Here is a 19,865-nt window from a genome sequence, read left to right on the forward strand (position 1 = left end):
CATTAGTTATCACATCCTTAGCTAATAGTATAAGAAGCTATGGAAAAATTGATGGATTCTCAATTAATAGAGCTTGTCAAGCTAAAATACAGCTTTTTGCAGATGATATTGTACTAACTGTAGGAGATTTAAATTATTTGATCAAAGAAATAGACGGGGAAATTGTAAAGTTTCAAGAAGTATCACTGCTGAAATTTAATATCAATAAAACTGAAACTTTGGTGTTAAATCAATTACTCAATAGTAAGTTTAAGGTTAAATATAAATATAACAGGGAAGGAAAATAATTAAAATATTTAAGAATAAAAATCTATCCAGATGTGAGTAAGATGGTTAACAGTAATTTTGAAAAAGTAATTGAAGAAATGTTACTTCTTATTAAAAAAATTTTTTTTTTTAACTTTTGAGGATAGGTTAATACTAATACTAATTAAAATTATTATATTACCTAAGATTTTATTGCATTCAGTAGCTTTAATAGCTGACAAACAACTTTAAAGAAAATGGAAAAAAATGTTAACTTCATTCTTATGGCATCCTAAAAAGCTGATAATTGCTTATAGAAATCATATAAAATTATGGAAGTATGGTAGTATTAGCTTCCCAGATTTTTATTCCATTGCTGCAAGTTTTAACTCTGTTATAGTCTGGATAGACTCAACCTATACTAGTCAATGGAAAACTATCCAGGAGCAAATTAAACTCAATTCTTTTAAGTTTATTAAAGATGGTAAATTTGAAATATGTAATAATATTTTCATCTGGTTAACAAAATTTACCTTAGAAGGAAATTCATTTCAATCTTTAGAGTATGCATATATGAAATTAATTCTTAAAACGGTTAAGAAATATGTTTTTACAACTCCATTAATATCAAAATGGAAATGTATGTGTTTTCATATTGCACATTGATCTAGATTTAAGGAAACTCAGAACAATGTTAAAATGAATTTACTAAAAAGGAATGGATTAGTATTATGGTGTGATTGCTTTGAAAAAAGAAAAGCTATGTCCCCACAATATTTAATGAAAGAATATAAGTTGGCCTAATCTGCTAACCAGTTAATGTTATCCATCATTAAGAAATTAAATGAATTTGTGGATAATACGAGTGAAGAGGAACAGAACATTATTCCCTCATTATATGAATAGATGAATGCTGTTATCAAAGGTCAACTGACATACAAGGGAAGCTTGTCCAAGCTATATAAGTTAATTATAAATAATAATAATAATAATTTTGATGCAAAATTATTCTAGTACTTTTTATATAGTGGTGGAATGAGTCACTCAATAGATGATAAGAATAAAGCTTTGATACTTTAATCAGTTAAACTGCTTCAAGTTTATACTTGAAAGTTATTATGTAGAAATATATACCCAGAATGTTTTTTTACTCCATATAAAATCACTACATTTAGTAAAATGACTTCTTCAGTTTGTTGGAGAAGTAGTAAAGATGTAAAAGCTGATAGGACACATGTTTATGGATTGTGAAAATTTAAATGTATATTGGAAAGAGATAACTATGTTTTTTAGGTGTTATGGTCTGATAGTTATTTTTTAACTAGATCAGTAATAGTAATGAATGTTCCACTTCCTGTATCTGTAAAAGCCAAACAGCAAAGACTCTTTTGGGCTTTCTTGGCAGTGGACAGAAAAGTCATTGCAAAAAATTAAAACTGAACTAAGTTCCTACATTCAAATAATTTTTAAATTTAACAAAATACTATGTAAAACTAAAAAAGAAATTATCAGAATAAGCTCTATAAATCATAGTAAGACATTTAGTTTTTGGGATAGCCTTGAAATGTTTCTATTGAAATACCAATATTCTTAATGTGTTAATAGTATAATATTACCTTGATAATTCAGTGTATTCCTATCTTTGTATTATAATAATATGTGAAGTTGAATTTCTTCTTTTCTGTGTATATATGTTAAATTAATACAAATTGTATTTAAAATATTTTTAGAGGAGTGTAGAAGAAGCTTGGAATATAAAGGCATAAAGATTTACATGGATATTATTTCTATAAATCTGACTATCAAACTGCTTGACAATGTTGTCCTTCTAATAAAAGGCAATGGATAATCAGTTTACAACTAAATCTTATAAACTTCTCTCTAAACTACTAACTACATATGTTTAACAAACTACATCAGAACAAACAAGGAAAATCCATCCATCCACCTACAACCCTTTTTCTCATTTTTTGCACATGGGGTCAGGGTGTGACTTCACCAGTGATAGTCATCTAGAAAATAAAGTGAGTTATAAGCTCATAAGCATCATAGTCAAACAACTGATATCCTTATCCATCCTCCTATCCTTAAAAGAAAAAAATGGATTATCACAGGGAAGAGAAAAGTCAGAAGCAAAACCTTGTAACTCTTCTGCATGATGGCCCAAACATCATCACATATCCCACTGCAGTTCTCACTGATAAGCAGAATAATGTTGGGATGACAAATGGGATAAATTCTGAGGGAAGCTTATGGTTGCGAGTTTGCAAATGATGGGAGAAGATACAGTACAAAAAAACAGAACATATGAAAGGCATGCAATCTACAACAGCATGCATGTAACAAAAAAGTGATACAAAGGTTAAGAAGCATGAGCAAAATGTTCTTTCATACAAAGAAACAAATGTGGCATTATACTTGAAAAGGCATCAATCCCTGCATGTATGTCCTCTCTATTATAAATTATCACATTTGCAAAAACTTGTTTCCAACTACTGGTTTTGCAGCTTGATGTTACCTACAAAAGAAATTAATAATTTCCATTGCTTGGCCCTGTGGTACAGAAGGATGTAGCCCTTACTGTGATCCAAGTGACTCAGGTTCAAGTTGAAGTCAAGCAGAGAGTAGTAAGAGTGAAGGGGTAGGGCCCATTAACTTATCCCAGGGAGAAAGAAGGGTTTTACATGCATTTAGTGGAATAATGAGCAGTATGATTTCCATGATGGTGATGGGGGGACTACTGTTCTTGTTATGGAGAGGGACAGGGCTGCTTGGAAGGAACGCCCATTGTGGAAGTGAGAAGGATATCTCTTGCCATCTGTCCACTGCATATTCCCCTCTCCCTTGGCACTTCATTGTACATGCATGGTCAGAGCTAGGTATAAAAACAAGAAAACTTCAAACCATCCCTGATGGCTGCCTCAATGGCAACCTCTCATTCCCAGCTCTTCCCAGGACAGGTATAGGGAACAAATAGGCTGATTATATGAGAGTGGGTCTGATAGTTGGCAGGCACAGGGGGGTAAGAACTAAAAAAAAGTTACTTGCTTCCTTTTCTGGCTTCAGATACATATTAAGTAGGTAAGTTTTACCATTTTTAAATTACTTCACAATGGAAACAACTAGCCCAGTAATGCATACTTCTGGAACAAGCATAAAGAAAAATATGTCTGCAGTACTCAAGCTCACTACCCTTGGGTCATTAAAGGACCATTTCAAATAATGATTAAGTAAGACAGCTTTTCATCCTTTTATTTTTCATTTCTATTAGAACAGGGTGTGCGTACTATTACACTGTATAAGAGGGTGAAAATTTTCTAACCACATTAACTTTAATTTGAAAAGAAACAAATGAAGTTCATCCATGCCCATTAAATTAATAAGTATAATATTATAAAGAAGACTTGCCTCGTATGTCCCTTGTGGTTTTGCAACAATGGTAGTCCCGTCTCCAAAGATGGTTTCACAAGTGCCATCTTCACAGTTCATTAAGACAGATGCAAATTCTATGCACTCAATGCAAACATGTTTAATTTTTCTTTTCACTTTCATTGGTGTTTCACCTACAAGAAAGAACAAAATAAAAAAAAAATTATCTGCACCATTAAGAGGGTATTCCATAAAACAAATTATATAGCAGCTATTCAAGCAGTCAATCACATCACTAGAAAGCAAAATTTCTACCACTGGTCTGAAACATACTTAAAAAATTCAGGTGAATTACAATTACAAGAATGGTGGGAACTCCAGAAAATTACATATAAAAACAAATTAACAAACCTGTAACACTGAATCCTAGAGAGTTAAGACCCCCCCCCATTAATTTTAATTGTTGATACCTATACTCTTTTTAAAAAACTTGTATCACAAATTGCCAGAAAGTTCATAAAAGCCATAGTATCAGGGTGACAAGGTCAATTTCAGCATTTTAGTCAGTACGCAACAGAAAATTAGTCCTCATGTACACGTAAATATTCCACCAAAACATCTCAAGTAAAACATTTTCATGCAAGGAGACATATGAATAAGTGTTAGTATACATCAGAATTATTTTTTAAAAAGAAACCAGTGTTTGCCAATAAGAAAACTCAGGCAACTGGCAAACTGGAAAGATTCATAGACTAACAGCAATATTCTGATAAAAAATAAAAAATATATATTAAAGTAATTTAAAATATTAATGGTGCTTTGGCCTAACCTGCCTTCACAGTAAATGATGCAAAGAAAATCAGATGATGAAATGATGAAAGAAAGTCAAAATAACTAATAACCATGTAAAGCCAATTAGTCAGTTATCTACTCTCACATAAGGCTCATAGGTCTGCATGTTATTATTACTTCATCAATTTTCTGAAACATAATATAAGGAGGGTAAATGAAGCATGTTACACCTGTAGAAAGAAGGCAGAATTAATGTAGTATACATATATTTTTTGCATGCATCTTAATAAAAAGCTAAAAACGAAAGAACAAAAGAAAAGAAAAATGACCTGCTTTATACAGTGATCATTAGCCTACACAAAAACATAGATTTTGATGTGAGATGAGGGCTACTTGACTCTCGTAGTCTGCCATTTTTCATTGAGTTTATAAGCCACTATCTGTACTTAAACACTGACTCAGTTTCCTCAATATTTTAAAAAATATCTCACATCTGGCATGCATTCTTGGGTTTTATCATGTTTTTCACACTACCACTCTTTCTGTGAAAAATGTTCATACTGTAGCTCTCTTGAAATGTTCATGTTGTAAAACAAGTTTCACCCTTTAGCTCTTATGCATTTCTTTCTTTTTTACATATATTCACATGGACTCTGTGGGTCACCTCCTCAAAGTATTTAAGTGCTTCTGATACACATCCTTCTGTCCTTGCTTCTTATGATTATGCATGCATTCAATGAACTATTCTTGTTGCCCTCTTCTAAAATGCCTCTTGCTTACATGCCCTGGAAAATGTGAGTTCTGCAGAACAACACATACAACCTTAGGGGTCTGGAAAGAGGGATACAGTTACTTGTTTTCTATTGATGATACTTTTTCCTTTGCATGTCAGTATGCTAACAGCATGTCTCAATGTTTTCTCAAATTTCAGGCATACCTTTAATTTATGTAATATACATATACATCTACTTCAAGTTATCTTTACTATAATTGTTATTACTGCTTCCTCTAGAGCTTTGTACTTCTTATCCAAGTTTCTGCTTCCCAGATCCACTATTTTGCCTTTTTGTTTTTTTTTTTTTTTGCAAAGACCATTCCACCAATACTGCCAAGGTTATTTGTATCCTTTCTACTCGCTCATCATCCTCAAATTTAATATATATCTTTGTGTCATCAGCAAAAAGACACACTTTTCATCCCAGGCTTTTCACAATATCACTTGAATAATAAGTGAAAAAGATTAGCCCCGGCAATGTCCACTAAGGCAACCCACAGATAACCATTGTTATATCTAAATGTACTCTACTACTAATCATACCTCTCAACTTCTTAAAATAAGAAATCTGGACAAAGCCATAAATAAATGTGAGACAAAGGCCCAAAAATAGGGACATTTTTAAAATATTAGAAAGTTGATAGAATAATTTTTTTTTTCATTAGCATGAATTTTTCTGAAGGGTATGAAGTCTGAAACTCAATGTCTGTCATTATTTTCTACTGTCAATATTTAATGATTTGCCACTAATTTGCCAGAAAAAACACAATTTTATGAAAAACGGACCAAGCATATGAGGCAAAAATCTGGACATTCTGTGGAAATCTGTACAGTTGAGAGGTATGCTACTAATCATTTTCTGTGTCCAGTTTCATAGCCTTTGAATTAAAATGAACACAGTTAACTGGTTTCCCATAAAATTATTTTGTTAATACAAAAATAACTTAAACCAATTTTGCCATTGTAGGCATCTACAAGAAGTACTGATCTGATAATCAAACCCTTCAAGCTAAGATCCAACACATTCTCCAAAAGATTACTCCCTCACACTCTTACATTACTATTAAAAATGCTTGCATTCAAACTGGAAAACATTCTAAATCAGTTGCATTTTGTGGCGGAGAGCTCTATAGTAACAAATTTAATATACAAGAAACAAAAATGAGCAAGAAAGAGAGTTTAGTTATGTGAGGAATCCATCATAAAAGGAGATGTTTGATACCATTTGGCTTCATCTCTTAAGTCATATATGAAATAGACCTTGCCAAGCAGGCATCTGATAGCTCATATTTATCCAAAAGTATCCCTTTCCTGCAGGTACTCATTTTCTGCATGAGATGTCCTTTACCCTATCTGGGAATCTGAATTAAGAATGCATCTACAGAACTCAGTTCTTTTGCAGCATTACCCCAGTAATTGGCCCACATCAATTTATAAGCATGATATTACCAGGATTTTAAACAATACAAATGGTCTACTTTTGTAAAGGTCTGTCACTGCTATTACTTGTTGCATCAGATGGCATATAGAGAAGATGCCAGTCCCTTGACACATAATGCATTGCAAATCTGTGTCATACCAGACTAGTACTCTGCATACTACTTGAATGTCACTGCTTAGAATTAATATTGAGAATGTGCCTTTTTACAACCATTTTCATTCTTAGACCTTTGATCTGTACACAAGACTTGAGAGACTGTATAACTACCTCAAAACCCACACAAGTACACTACCAATATATTACAGTAAGGCAGAAGGACAGTACAACACAAGAGAAACTTAAGGAGCCTAACAGCAAGAAAAGGCAATAAAAAGAGGGGGCCCCTTTTGAAGAGCCAGAGATGGATTTAAATATCTACATTTAAGGCGAATTCATGACAGTCATCCCAGAACTGTACTATATTACTTCCACCACTCATCTATCTCTCTCTCTCTCTCTATTTGGGTAGAACTGCATTTAAAGTTAGGTTATAGATTCTGGCCATCATATTTTGGATAACTGGATAAGTACTGCAGCAAAACTTTTCTCTCCCTCTCTCTCTCTCATTTGGGTAGAATTGCATTTAAAGTTAGGTAGAGATTCTGGCCATCATATTTTGAATAACTGGATAATTGCTGCAGCAAAACTTTTCCCCATCCTATATTTTCACTCATGTTTATAATGACTAAAGTGCAAGCAGAGAGTCAGATTACAATCTCATGGTCATCAGCTTCTAAAGGTCACCAAAAGTACTATATAAGCAGCAGGATATGAATCAAAATTGCAGTCGAATAACCTCTTGAAAAGGCTTGTTACTGTGTCATAACAAAATGAAAAACAGTAAACCAGTCAGAATAAGTCGTAGGAGGAAATGAAACAAAAATGCTAATCACACTTCCTGTTGACTTTAGCCCAGAAAATGTGTGCCAATTTATTTTTGTAGGGTCTACAAACGGCAAAGGTTTCTACAGCTTTAGAAAATGGGGATAAAAAGGCTAAACATACACTTATATAAGGTACTTACTATAATATTAAACCTTTGAAGAGATGCCCCCCCTACCCCCGCACGTGAAAGCTGGGGATCTTTGCTCCCACATTGAAAACTGTAATTGTTTGTGTTTGCTGAAACATTTTTGTTCAACTACAGAGATGTTAACAAGTAAAAAGTAAGTGCTTGTAAAAGTCAACTTAGTTTTTTTTGTTGATGTTGCAGTCAGCAAATCTTTTGCCAAGAAAGACACTTTCACTGAATTGTCATATTTCCTTATATGCAGCTTGCTCTTCTGGATTGGTAAAAGCTTATCTCCAGCAGGAAAAGTCTATTTTCTTACTAGTTGTGAGGGTAAAAGTTCTGACCTGTTTTCATCAATTCTAAATGAATCCACAAAGAGGCCCATGACCTCAATTGAAAACACAATAATTTCTTGTGCATTATCTTTTAGGCCTCCATCCTCTCCCTTGACCACTGAGTCTTGCTTCTCATGAAAGTCAGGTCCATTTAATACCATCCTTGTAACTGCTTTAGGGAAAGCTGTGAACAGAGATGTGAACCAAGGGAGACTGGACTTCATTTTGGGGGGTCGAGGAGAGTCTAGAGTTTCTTTCAGTACTCCTCATTTTAGCTGGAAAGTCCATAAAAATGTCTGTTTCAACAAGCCCTCACCTGAAATGGACTGAAAGGGATAAATTCATTTGTTATGGTCATGCTCTAGTGTTTCATGAGAATATGCAGTGCACGCCCATCCTCCCCCAGTAGGTTCTCTTGTTTAAGACAGAATCAACACCCCACTCCCTCAGGATGATTAAGCTATCCTTAGCGCTTATCCCTCTTTGTCTGGCTACTTGAGAACATAAGCCATTAATCAAACTCAGGTTGGCTGTGTCATAATCAGAAGCTGCATCTCTTTCTGTCATGCAGCCACTCTACTGTCAATAGTTTCTTTCATTAGGCATAGATAAGACTGCAGCTCTGTAACAGAATAAGCTGCAAAAAAGCATATTTGTAAACATAAGGAGAGAAGCCGCAATCAATAAGCATAACATCAAAGCTTTCCTGCATATCAGGTTCATAGGTGTATACTAGGATAATGACCACTATGGTCTTTCTAAGTGTCTGAAGGTCTCCTATGTCTTTGCTGATCATTTCTATGATAAGTCTTTCCATGGTTTTGCATGTAAGACTAGTCAGAATAATGGGTCTGTAGTTTCTCACATCTGTTGATGGTCCGCCCTTATGAAGAATGATGACCGTTGCAGTCCCCAATTCTTGTGGCATAAAGCCTTTTTTAAGACTATAGTTAAATAATAACTCCAGTGGCCCTGATAGATCATATTTTACCCTTTTCAGGAGACATCCCAGGATATTATTAGGGCCCACTGAGGTTGTGTTATCAGCCTTAGCGAATGCAGCTAAGACTTCCTCTCTATGTATAGTTTGAGGGGTTATGTTTGAAGGTATTTTTGGGAGGTGGCTGGGGGTGAGTTGGGGGTAAAGTTGGAACTGATTTTGTCAGCCAGCAGATTTTCTATATAACATGGCTCAGTGAATGTGGCTGCGTTAACCACCAGTTCAACACACTGAGGCTTCTGACATAGCTGAAGAAGGCCTTATTGTTGTCTTTTGCCTGGGAAGTTCTCTTGACCTCAAAATTTGCTTTATTGGGCTTAATTAGCCCTCTTAGCTCCCTAATTATTTTGATAAGAGAGTTCTTATTGTTATTGGAGTTACATTTCCTGATTTTAGCCATGATTTTTTCCTTTTGTTGTATAACCTGTTTAATTTGGATGCCACCAGGGTGGTTTGTTTTTGCAGTTAGTTTCAGGCTTATGCCTTGTAGGTACAGCAGCCTCTAAGCAGCCACTGACATGGTTGCACAGAGTTTTTCTGTGTACAATTCTGCATAGGCTGCTGCATTCTCTGGGTTTAGAGGGGAATTGAAGTTTGACAAACTATTGCTTAATGAAAGGTAATTTGCCTTGGAATAGTTCCTAACTGTTACTGGATTTACTGGGGTTACCAAGCTCACTTTGATTTCAAAGAAGATAGATTTATAGTCAGGCCTTACCAGGGAGGATGTGACACTGGGGGTGTTGCAGCGTTCTTCCATTTTTGTATCGACATGAGAGTGAGATCCATTATGTTGGAACCTCTAGTGAGTGTATGCACTACCTGGTTAAGGGTGTTTGTATTTACAAAGTCCAGGAATCTCTGTATCTGCAGATTTGGCATTGTTCAGGATTCCTAGTCTACAGAAGGGTAATTAAAGTCCCCTTGAGTAAATCATTAGGTTGGATGGCAAAGTGTCTCCAGTATGTTTAACTATGAGCTATGAGTTTTGTGGGACATACAGGGTGACCTGCAGCTTGCTAGGATATGATATGGGATTTTCTCTATGGTGATCTACACGTGAATAAATTCTAGCTTATCATCCTTTTTAACCAACCTTGAGGTATGCTTGTTATTGATGTATATTGAGACATCTCCGCCTTTAGTCCCTATCTGTGCAGCTATTGATCTTAAAGTGGGGAAAGTACTGAAACCTTGCACTGTCAGGGTACTGTCTGCAGCTTTAAACCATCTTGGTAACCACACAGATGTCTGTATTCTCCAAGGTGAGGAAAGCTTGGAGGGAGTTTAGCTTTTTGTTTAGGCTTCTGGCATTGAGCAGTAGTACCACCTTGAGGTTCAGTTGAGTTGATTTTGCTATATCAGTAGGTTTGTAAATATGGCATTACCTAAAAAAAAAAAAAAAAGATTATTTGGGGGGAGGATACGTTTTCAAAGTATTTAAAAGACTAGAGTGGACAAGTGCAGACAAATATTGGAACCCCTTAGAATGACACCAGAAATTCAGCAAATTGTTAAAATCAGTCACCTTTTGTTGGTATTGTGGGATCATCCTTGGTGAAGGTAATATGCTGCTCAGTGCTAGGCTCATACCAGCCCCAGACACATAGTCAGAGAGAGCTTTAATGTCTTTCTTCATATTGTCTAGGGAGGTACGTCTCAGGTCATTTTCCCCTACATGGACTATGATATAGAGTCATACTAGTACCTGCAGTGTAGTGACTTGAGTGCATGTGTTATTTGGTGGATCCTGGCTCCATATAGGCAATTAACTGTTATCGTCTCCTTGTTCAACCTGGTTAAAGGGGCATCAGTATGTCTTAGAATGGAGTTCCCTATGACTAGACTCCTGGGCCATGTGTTTCCTTGCTCTGTTGGCTTTGTATTTGGGGCTCCACTGACCGAGGCTCTGTGTATTGTGTTAGGTGTTGCTTTTGTTGAATGCTTTTGGTTTTGCTGAAGATAAATTTGTTGATGGGTGTTCTAGGAGGTCTATTTTTATTAGGTGACTGCATGTAAGTGCCTCAGCATATGTTGGTCTATGCGTCTGTTGTGTGTGTTGTGTGCTATGTGTGGGAAGTGCTGTGTGCATTATTTCAACAACCTGATGTGCGCTTCTGTGCAATAGCTTAGCCTCCAGTGATATTGTGTATGTACACCTCTCATATACTGTATCGGTTACTTTAAGGATTAAGTGGTTATCAGTAAATATGAGACAATTGGTACATTGCTTTAAGATACCCATATCCACCAGGCTGGCTACAGAAAAATTACTAATTTGTATGTCCATATTGTCCAGATCCTTAATTAGTGAACTACAAGGGTGTGGAATACAGTGGTTAACAGAACGCTAGTGAGGGCGAGAACCAGAAAAATGTAAAACTAAACTAAACTAAAAATAAATAAATAAATAAATAAAAAGGAACACTTAGAACGATAAAGTCACTGTAACATCATGAAGTTTATTAAACAAGCAACTAAGCACTTTTGTCCATATCTTTTAGACTTCATCAGAGTCGCTTTACACAATAAAATACTCACCATATGTAAACCCTTCCACCAATCACAGTGCAAGCTAATTAATTATTTAATTATTATTTTAAGTGCTAATTTAAATATTAAAGTTAAAATGTGCTTTTAATCTATAAATCATCTTTGTTACAAACATTCAACACTAAGAACCTGTAATATTGTGTAATAATGTAACTTCAGAAATTATTACTTGAGAATGGTTAGACCTAGGGGGACTTGTAAGGGGAAAAAGAAAGGCCAGAAGACAGTAACTCATGCAAATACTCAAGAACCAGAGGCAGCCAGGTCTGAATAGAGTTCTGGACTAGCATCACCTAGAAAATCATTTCCACTTACACATATATGACTTTCTAGTAGCTGTGTTTTTTTCACCTCTTTTAGTGCCTGCTGCAACTCCTCAGGAAAAAAAAACCTGTGGCTAAAAGTTATCAAAATTATATCATCCAGGCAGTTAGGGGAAGAGTTTCCAAGCTGAAGTGTATCAAATAATTTCTGTCTTGCGTGAGCATATTCAGTCTGTGAGAAAGCCTATGGTAATTGCCTTCAGCTAGATTGAAAAAAATGGAGAAAGTACAGTTGCACAAGTCCTACTTACCTGTAGCAGCAGGTGTTTGAATTCTTCAGTGCCTCAGTGGCAGTTTGGTTTATCTGCCAAGGTAACCCAGTACTGGTCAGTTCTTAAAAGCTCAGACGCCTTTCCCTCTCTCTCTCTCTCTGTGAAAGACAACTGGCTGAGCATATTCTGCGAGGGAATCCTTCAGCTGTAACAGGAAGTGAGTGTTCAGGCTTTTCTAATTTCCATAAAGAAGAAGATGAAAGTATCTTAAGCCAATCACAATACCATATATAAAAAATAAATCTAACAACGGCTGACTCAAAAAAATTTAAACCCATCTCAACTATGCATACTCTGGGGGATAGTGGGTGGGTGCTGCACTGAGGCAGTGAGGAATTCGAACATCTACTATTACAGGTAAGTAGGACTTACGTAACTGTACTAGGTTTGTTACTTCCACTGCCTCAGTGGCATTTGGGGTAGATTTCCAAAGCTTTTCCTAACTGGGATGTGGAAAGAAAAGGATCCAGAAGCCCCTGGAGAATGATCCTAGCAAAGCCTGCTATGGACCTTGAAAAGGAATCCAGTTTCTAGTGCTTTGTGAACATATGAACAGAAGACCAGGTTGCTACCTGCAGAATGCTTCTAGCATTCATCCCTTCCTAATATGGCATCAAAGAGGATAAGGCCCTGTTGAGTGAGCTTTAATTTTACCTGGAAGAGATTTACCATGGTGGGAGTAAGCAAGGATAATAGTGGAAGACAGCCATCATGCAATAGTTTGCTTAGAGACATGTCGACTTTTCTTAGCCCCTATATAGGAGACTAACAGCTGTTCAGCTTTCCTAAAGGGCTTTGTTCTGTCAGGGTAGTACCTGAGCTGCCTATGTACATCCAAAGTATATAGAATCTTTTCTCCCTTGTTTTATGGAACAGGATAGAACACTCAGAGATTAGTAGCTTGATTCAAGATATATTCAGAAACAACTTTAGGCATGAATGATAGAAGAAAGAGTGCAAAACACAACTTGTTCCCTACAGTTGGATCAATTATTGGAAGACCCAGGATGCAGTTTCCATTTGTGATGGATCTATACATGTCCTGCTTAGCTTATCTGCAATCATGACAGAGTCAAACTGAGGTGAGTTGCAATCTTCCAATCAGCAAGTCTGGAAAGAGGGTAAGATCTGATACCTCAATGATTTCTTTATGTAGCACATCACTTTGGTGTTGTTTGTGCAAACAGAGGTCCTGGGAAACGCAGATGATTAAAGCTTTTAAAGCATTCATCATTGCCATAATTTCACTGACATTTATTTGCTTCTGCCTGCCTTGTTGGTTCCACAGAATTTACACATTCATACCTTTGGAAACAGTCTTCCATGTCAGATCTGTTGAAACTATAGTGACAGATTGGAGAGGAGTCACAAGGGAAAATGACTGCAAGAGATCTGGCCTATCCAACAGAGAACCTCCCTCCCTACAAACTCCAAAACAGGTTTCTGAAAATATAGAGGGTGAAGATGCTGAGTCTAGACTGATCTGAGGTACCACTGGCTTTTCTCATGTGGAGTCAGGCCAGGGGAAGCATGAGAATCATAGATGTCATGTACCCCAAATTCCAAGAAATTCCTTTGCAGATATCTGTCTTTAATTGGAGAAACTCAGGAAGAACAGATAGAAAATGTCTACTTTGTCTGGAGGAAGAAAAGCTCTTCCCAATACAGAATCTAACAGACATCCCAAAAAAACAATTTTACGAGAAGGGATTTGAGAAGATTTCTGCAAATTGATTTGAAAACCCAGAGTGAACAGAAGAATTTGAACAGTTGATAAAGACTTCTTACAAATAAATATGGAAGAATGCAAATGTCTTGAAGTGTGCAATAAGTAATTACTGGAGCTAGACTCTTTGCAAATATCCTTGGTGTAGTGGAAACTCCATAGGGTAAGACAGAGAACTAATAATGTCAGCCAGATGCAGAAAATGTTAAGGAATATCAGAACTGCTTGCAAATGGGAATGTAATGATAGGCAACCTTTGGGTCTAGCTTTACCATAAAAGCTAATAAAGGGAGTAGAGGCAAATTGGTCTGAAAGGATAACATTTTAAACTTTTGAATCTTGGTAAAAAGATTTAGAAAAGAAAGGAATAGCACACACCTCCAATTTTCTTCTCTCTTTGGTATCAGAAAAATCCTTGAAAAAAAAGCATCTGCCCAACTGGCAGTTAGGCACTGGTTCTACAGCAGCATGCAAATTACTTTTATTCAGAAATAGAGGGAATAGGGAGACGTAGTTTACTGGCTAAGGAGGAGTCTCCTGGAAAGGAGAGAGAGAGATTCCCATTGCTAACCGTACCCCTCCTGAATTAACTTTTGAACTCATTTATCTGAAACAATCTGCTGCCATAAGGAAACATGAAGACTCACAGAAATGGAGAGATTGTCAGGGTGTGAGGGGAGGGCAGCCTGAACTGTAAAATAGTTATGGTGACTGGAAGAACTGTCCTTGATTCTTTGAGGTTTTCCCTTTTTTTGGAGCCTCCTTTCCATTGCTTTTTAAAATCCTGTATGACAGCATCTTGCTGCTTGAAATGCTATTTGAAAAAGGGAGCTGAGTAGGAAGGGAACTTTTTATTTGTCTAGAAAAAGAAGGATTGAAAATTTGTGTAACTCATTGAATCATCTTTCCCCTTTCATTACAAATTTTGAGCCCAGCAGCTGCAGAAAGCCAAACAGAAGTTCCTTGTCTAAAGGATATTTTAAATTTTAGCTTTAACATATTCAGGAAGATTTTAATAAGGAAGACGAGCAAATCTTCTCATGACTGACCCAGAAACAGCAGCTGTAGAAAGAAGTATCAGTAGCACCATATGTTCACTTTAAAACATGCTTAGTAATGTGAGACACAGATATTAAAGAGGCATTCAAAAATGTTTTTACCTCAGAAAAAAGGAAGGTTAAGAATTAAATTCTGCATAGTCTTAAAAGATAAAAGTAAATACTTTAGTATGTGAGCTTAGCATTTTAAAATTCTGAAAGTTAAAATACCAAAATACACTTTCTTTCTCTACTTGTCAAAAGCTTTCCCATCCTTGTCAGAAGGAATGGGGATAGCAGCAGTTTTTGATAGGAAAAACGCTGCTGGATCTGCTTTATGGTAAGAAAAAATATAACCAGTCATATTTCTTGGGGGCAGGAGGGTAACCGACAAATAAACTACAGGCAATGAGAAAAAAAAACATTCTCTAAAGCAAGAAAAGTGGAGGAATAGTAGCAGATGTAGGCATATCCAAGTGTAACAATTCACAATACATTTTCTGTCAAACTGGAATTTCAAGAAGGAAATTTGAAACAATGCTTTCCTCAGAATTAGAATATTCAGATTGAGAAGAAATTCCTGAAGTACAACCATACATATGCAATGTTTGCTGTTCTATCTAATAATTCCATTCTGAAAGAGAGAGAACTCATTTTCCTTTCTTGCCCGAAGATGTACTTGGCAAGGAAAAGGCAGAAATGAGTTCTTTAGGAAATTCTAGCAAATCATATTTGTCCATTGAAATAGAAACAGGGAGAAGGCAAGATTTTCTCACAATGTTCTCTTTTCCTGAGAAACTCTCTGGAAGAAGATCGACATCAACTCATCATAGAGCCAGGGTTCCTTTCCCAGCTGAGTAAAGGACCTTTACCTGCCCCTTTCTCCTGATACTGACAAGAGTGTTTCTCCCTTACCCAACAAATGCATTCCTACAGCTGCAGTGGAAGTGGCTATCCCTTGTTTGTGTCAATGATCATCCCTGTTGGTTGTACAACCCTCCTTTTCAATTGTCTCCTCTTTGTAAGATTTCTCCTTCACCAATGTGCCCCTCCTCTCATTATAATAGCACACACACTGCCAGGCTCATTTGACTTCTCCAGGTGCCTACCCTAACCCTCTTACCTTCCTCTTACTTCTCCATAGGTGCTAAACCAAAGGGACCAGGGGGAATAAAAAGAGGAATGGTCTGAGGAGCCAAGAGCAGTCAAAGCAGAGTCACCTGCCAGTGGCTAAAGCACAGTAGGAGCCATTCTGGGACCTAAAGTCTGTACGACAGCTTTGTTTTTCTTGCAGATCGGGGAAGGTAAAACTGCAGAGACTAGTAGCTTCTCCATAGGTTAAGGCAAAATAAGACCCTGCCCTGCCTGAATGAGTTGGTAAAAGTAAAGTAGAGATGCGCAAACCACTGAGAGTCCCCCAGAAATACAATATATTTCCCTCAAACCACAAACTTACAAAATGTGTGGGAAAATTCTGTCAAAAATAGATTTTCTATGCAAAAAGTTCACACGAGCATTTACACACAAACTTCCTTACACATGCAGCAGCAGTCTCAAGAAACATTTAGTTTCCTCACGCACAACATTTTAGTCAAAAAACACAAGTTGTCCACAGGAAAAAAAAAACACATTTTAGTGAAAGTTTTCCCCAGATGGGACTTATGTGCTCAGCCTTGATGGATCAATAGGATTTTTAATAACAAAAATTACACAGGAAGCTTTAACAGACACTGAAACATGGCTTTGTAACTCACAACTCATGCTCAACCCTTAGAAAAACTACTTTTGTCCCCAAATCCCTCTCCAATGAAAAACAAAATTTAAAGTTCTCTCTCTTTATAATTCAACTACTGAAGTCACTTCTCATAGCAAATTATTAGGTATGATAGTGGATGATAATCTTAAATTTGACCTGCATATACAAAATTGCATAAGAAAAACTTAGCAAAAACTAGAGATGCTTCATAGAGCCAAAAACTTTCTCACTGGTACTAAAGTTACAATTGCCACTAGTTATCTCTTCCCACACTTCTTTATGGTGCTCCCCATCCTTAATAACCTTGGACATCACAAAAATCAAAACTTGACCAATGCTATAACAAAGTTACTAAATTTGCAGTAAATTTCCTTTCAGAATCCACAACTATATAGCACTAAAAAGCCTAATCTGGTTAAAACTACCCCATCAGCCAACACATACACAATTTCTTACCACTTAATTATCCAGAATCCATCTGCTTGTCCAGCACTAAACAACATTCTACACAACTGTGTTCTCAGTCAGTCGTTACGATCCAGTGATCAAAAACTGATGTTTGTCCACAAACCTATCAAATCTGCTGGGCATTGTCTGTACTTGTACCATGTGACTAAGGCCTAGAACTCCTTATCTCTATTCATCAGGTCACTACATTCCCTCCCATCCTTCAAAACCATTCTGAAAGACTTTCTAGCCGAAAGCTGGTTCTGTTCTTGTTCAACACCAGAAAGAAAATATATCCCTAAATGTGAACAAATACCTATTCCTACCTTAAATCTCCTTATTCTCACTTCCTTATGTCAATTTATTTCCCTCCCCTGGCTTTATTTCTAAATATACCATAAGCCGGTTTGTTTCTTACTTTATATTGCAGTTCCTGTTTGTATTATACTAAATTACGTTTAGTTTCTCTATAAAGTGGCTAAAATTCCTGTAACTATTAAAAAATTGTCACATAACTTGCATCTGTTCTTAACCATTGTTTTCATATTACGTCTAATTTGGCATAATTACTTAAACTGTAGCTGTTTTTGTATAATTTTTAAAGACTGCAAAATTATTGTTCTTAAAATGTTTTATAATACTTTGGAGCTCTTCTCCTTGGGCTTCCAGTGAAAATAATCCCCTTCCCAGTCAGACTTTCCTGTTAATCAGATGTCAGTAAATAAATAAATAAATAATACATAGCCGACAAACAGTTTCTCAGAAGGAATGTACTTAAGTGGCAACAAAAAAGCTCTGGCTAAATTTGTTGCTCTGTCTTAATATTGGAGTTCCCCCTTAAGCTATTGATAGAATGTGTAGAAGGTGTCCTTACGATTTGGAAGCTGGCTGGTCACAGGGTAGGATCCAAATAGCTTAAGCTACTGCAACAGTGATCTAAATATTGAACATCTGATGATACAGCAGTGTAGGGTTGGGTGCAAAAAGGCCGTAAAAGAACATTATAACTGTATGAAACAGCTGTTGTACAGTTTATGTTAGTATAATTTCAAGCTTAATAAGATCAAATCCAAAATCAATGACAAGTCTGAAATACATAGATCATATTCTAATATTGGAAGGACTAACACATGATCCAGAAAAAAAACATCTGAGGAATTTCACAAATGGCAAGACCAGAAGAAACGCGGGTATTACAGAGGTTACTAAGAATGATGCAATATCTTGCAAAGTTTGTACCTAGTATGTCTGAGGAAACAAGCTGTTAGAGCAAGGCACAGCTGGAGAATGGAGCTTTGAACAATGGTTATAAGATGCTCAAGAAAATAACTGCAAATGCTCCATCATTAAACTACTATGACATTAATAAGCTAGTTGCTTTTCAAGTAGATGCTAGACAGAAGGATACAAAAGTTGAAGTCTTACAAGAGAATAGACCAGTTGCCAATGGGTCTAGAACATTTACAGATGCACAACAGATATAACAAAACAGAAAAGCAACCTCTGACAACAGTAGATGGAGGTGAGAAATTCCATGAATGTATCTACGGTAAAGAAGGTCAGATGAAAATAGACCACACAAACTTTTGCAAATCACATTGTAAGAGTCTCTGCATGGGGAAGTCTTGAAGTGTTTTTAGTGTAGTCACATCATTTTGTTCTCTGTCAAATATTATAGAAAAAAGTACATATTTTTATGTTTAAAGTAGGTTTTTGATCTAACATTTGGCACTAGTGATAATGTAGTTTGTCGTCTTTGAAACAATGGGGAAAAGTGAAAGGGGAGATTTTTTTCTGAGTGGCACATGGTGTGTGACAGGCACCAGGTGGGTAATGAGTCACAGCCCGGTGAACAAAGAAAATCAACAAGTGGTTATGAGGCAGATATGGAAAAAGCTGCAAGGGAAGCAGTTAGACAAAAGATGAGAGTTGTGCCTTGACTTTTGAATCTAAACAGCATTAGTGCTTGAAAGACGACTAATTAGTTACAAAATGAATCATATGACTGCATGATGCTATTTAGCAAAGTGTGGCTGATGTGCAAAATAATTACAAGGAACTAAGCTGCCAGGTAGTTTACACAAGAGAAATTTACAGTCGAGTGGTATCTTAGAAGGTGAAAAAGGTTTTGAATATTTGGTATTTTTATGAAAACCATGACAGCACAACAGACTCGATTTTCAAGATCACTGGGTATTAAATATGCTCAGATAATGGGCAAAATGTACATTGATACCCTATTGGGGAATGAATGTTCTTCAAAAGGGTATTACATATTGCCTAGTAAAAAAAAAAAAGTCTGCCATGGCTTGGCACTATATTAAGCTGCACAAAGCTAAAAAAACAAGCAGTCACCATTTTGTTTGCACATGCTAAACACAACTTTGCTGTTTAGCGAGCGTAAAATAAAAAAAAAGATACATTAAAAAAAATAATGAGACTCACTGCCTGTCATCATGCTATATGCTGCAGATTCATCTGGCTGTGAATGGTAATTATATTAATTAGGGCTCAACTCATTATTGTTTCTGAATAGTTCAATTTGCACAACAAGAACACCTGCGAATTACTGAACTCAAGTCTACTTGATGCTGTGCACATACCTGGGTCACTGCAGGCAGCACTATGCATTCACTGCAGGCCATGCCTTCAGAGGGAATCTGTAATTCAGCATATAACCATATGTACATGGAGTCACTGTAGAGCCTGTTTTCTTAATGACTTATACATGGATAAAGGACT

General features: G+C 36.3%; 1 protein-coding gene across 1 annotated transcript in view; it reads right to left on the bottom strand.

The window, feature by feature from the left end:
• The window catches only part of SPAG17 (sperm associated antigen 17), a 3,638,922-nt gene that overhangs the window by 1,108,568 nt on the left and 2,510,489 nt on the right, over positions 1–19,865 (bottom strand). The window contains exon 31 of the mRNA XM_044071485.1: positions 3,655–3,809. Within this exon, the coding sequence (XP_043927420.1) occupies positions 3,655–3,809 (155 nt within the window). The remainder of the gene's footprint in view (positions 1–3,654; positions 3,810–19,865) is intronic.

Source organism: Protopterus annectens, chromosome 5.part0 (assembly GCF_019279795.1).
Source record: "Protopterus annectens isolate FY-2018-M chromosome 5.part0, PAN1.0, whole genome shotgun sequence".
NCBI classification, from domain to species: Eukaryota; Metazoa; Chordata; order Ceratodontiformes; family Protopteridae; genus Protopterus; species Protopterus annectens.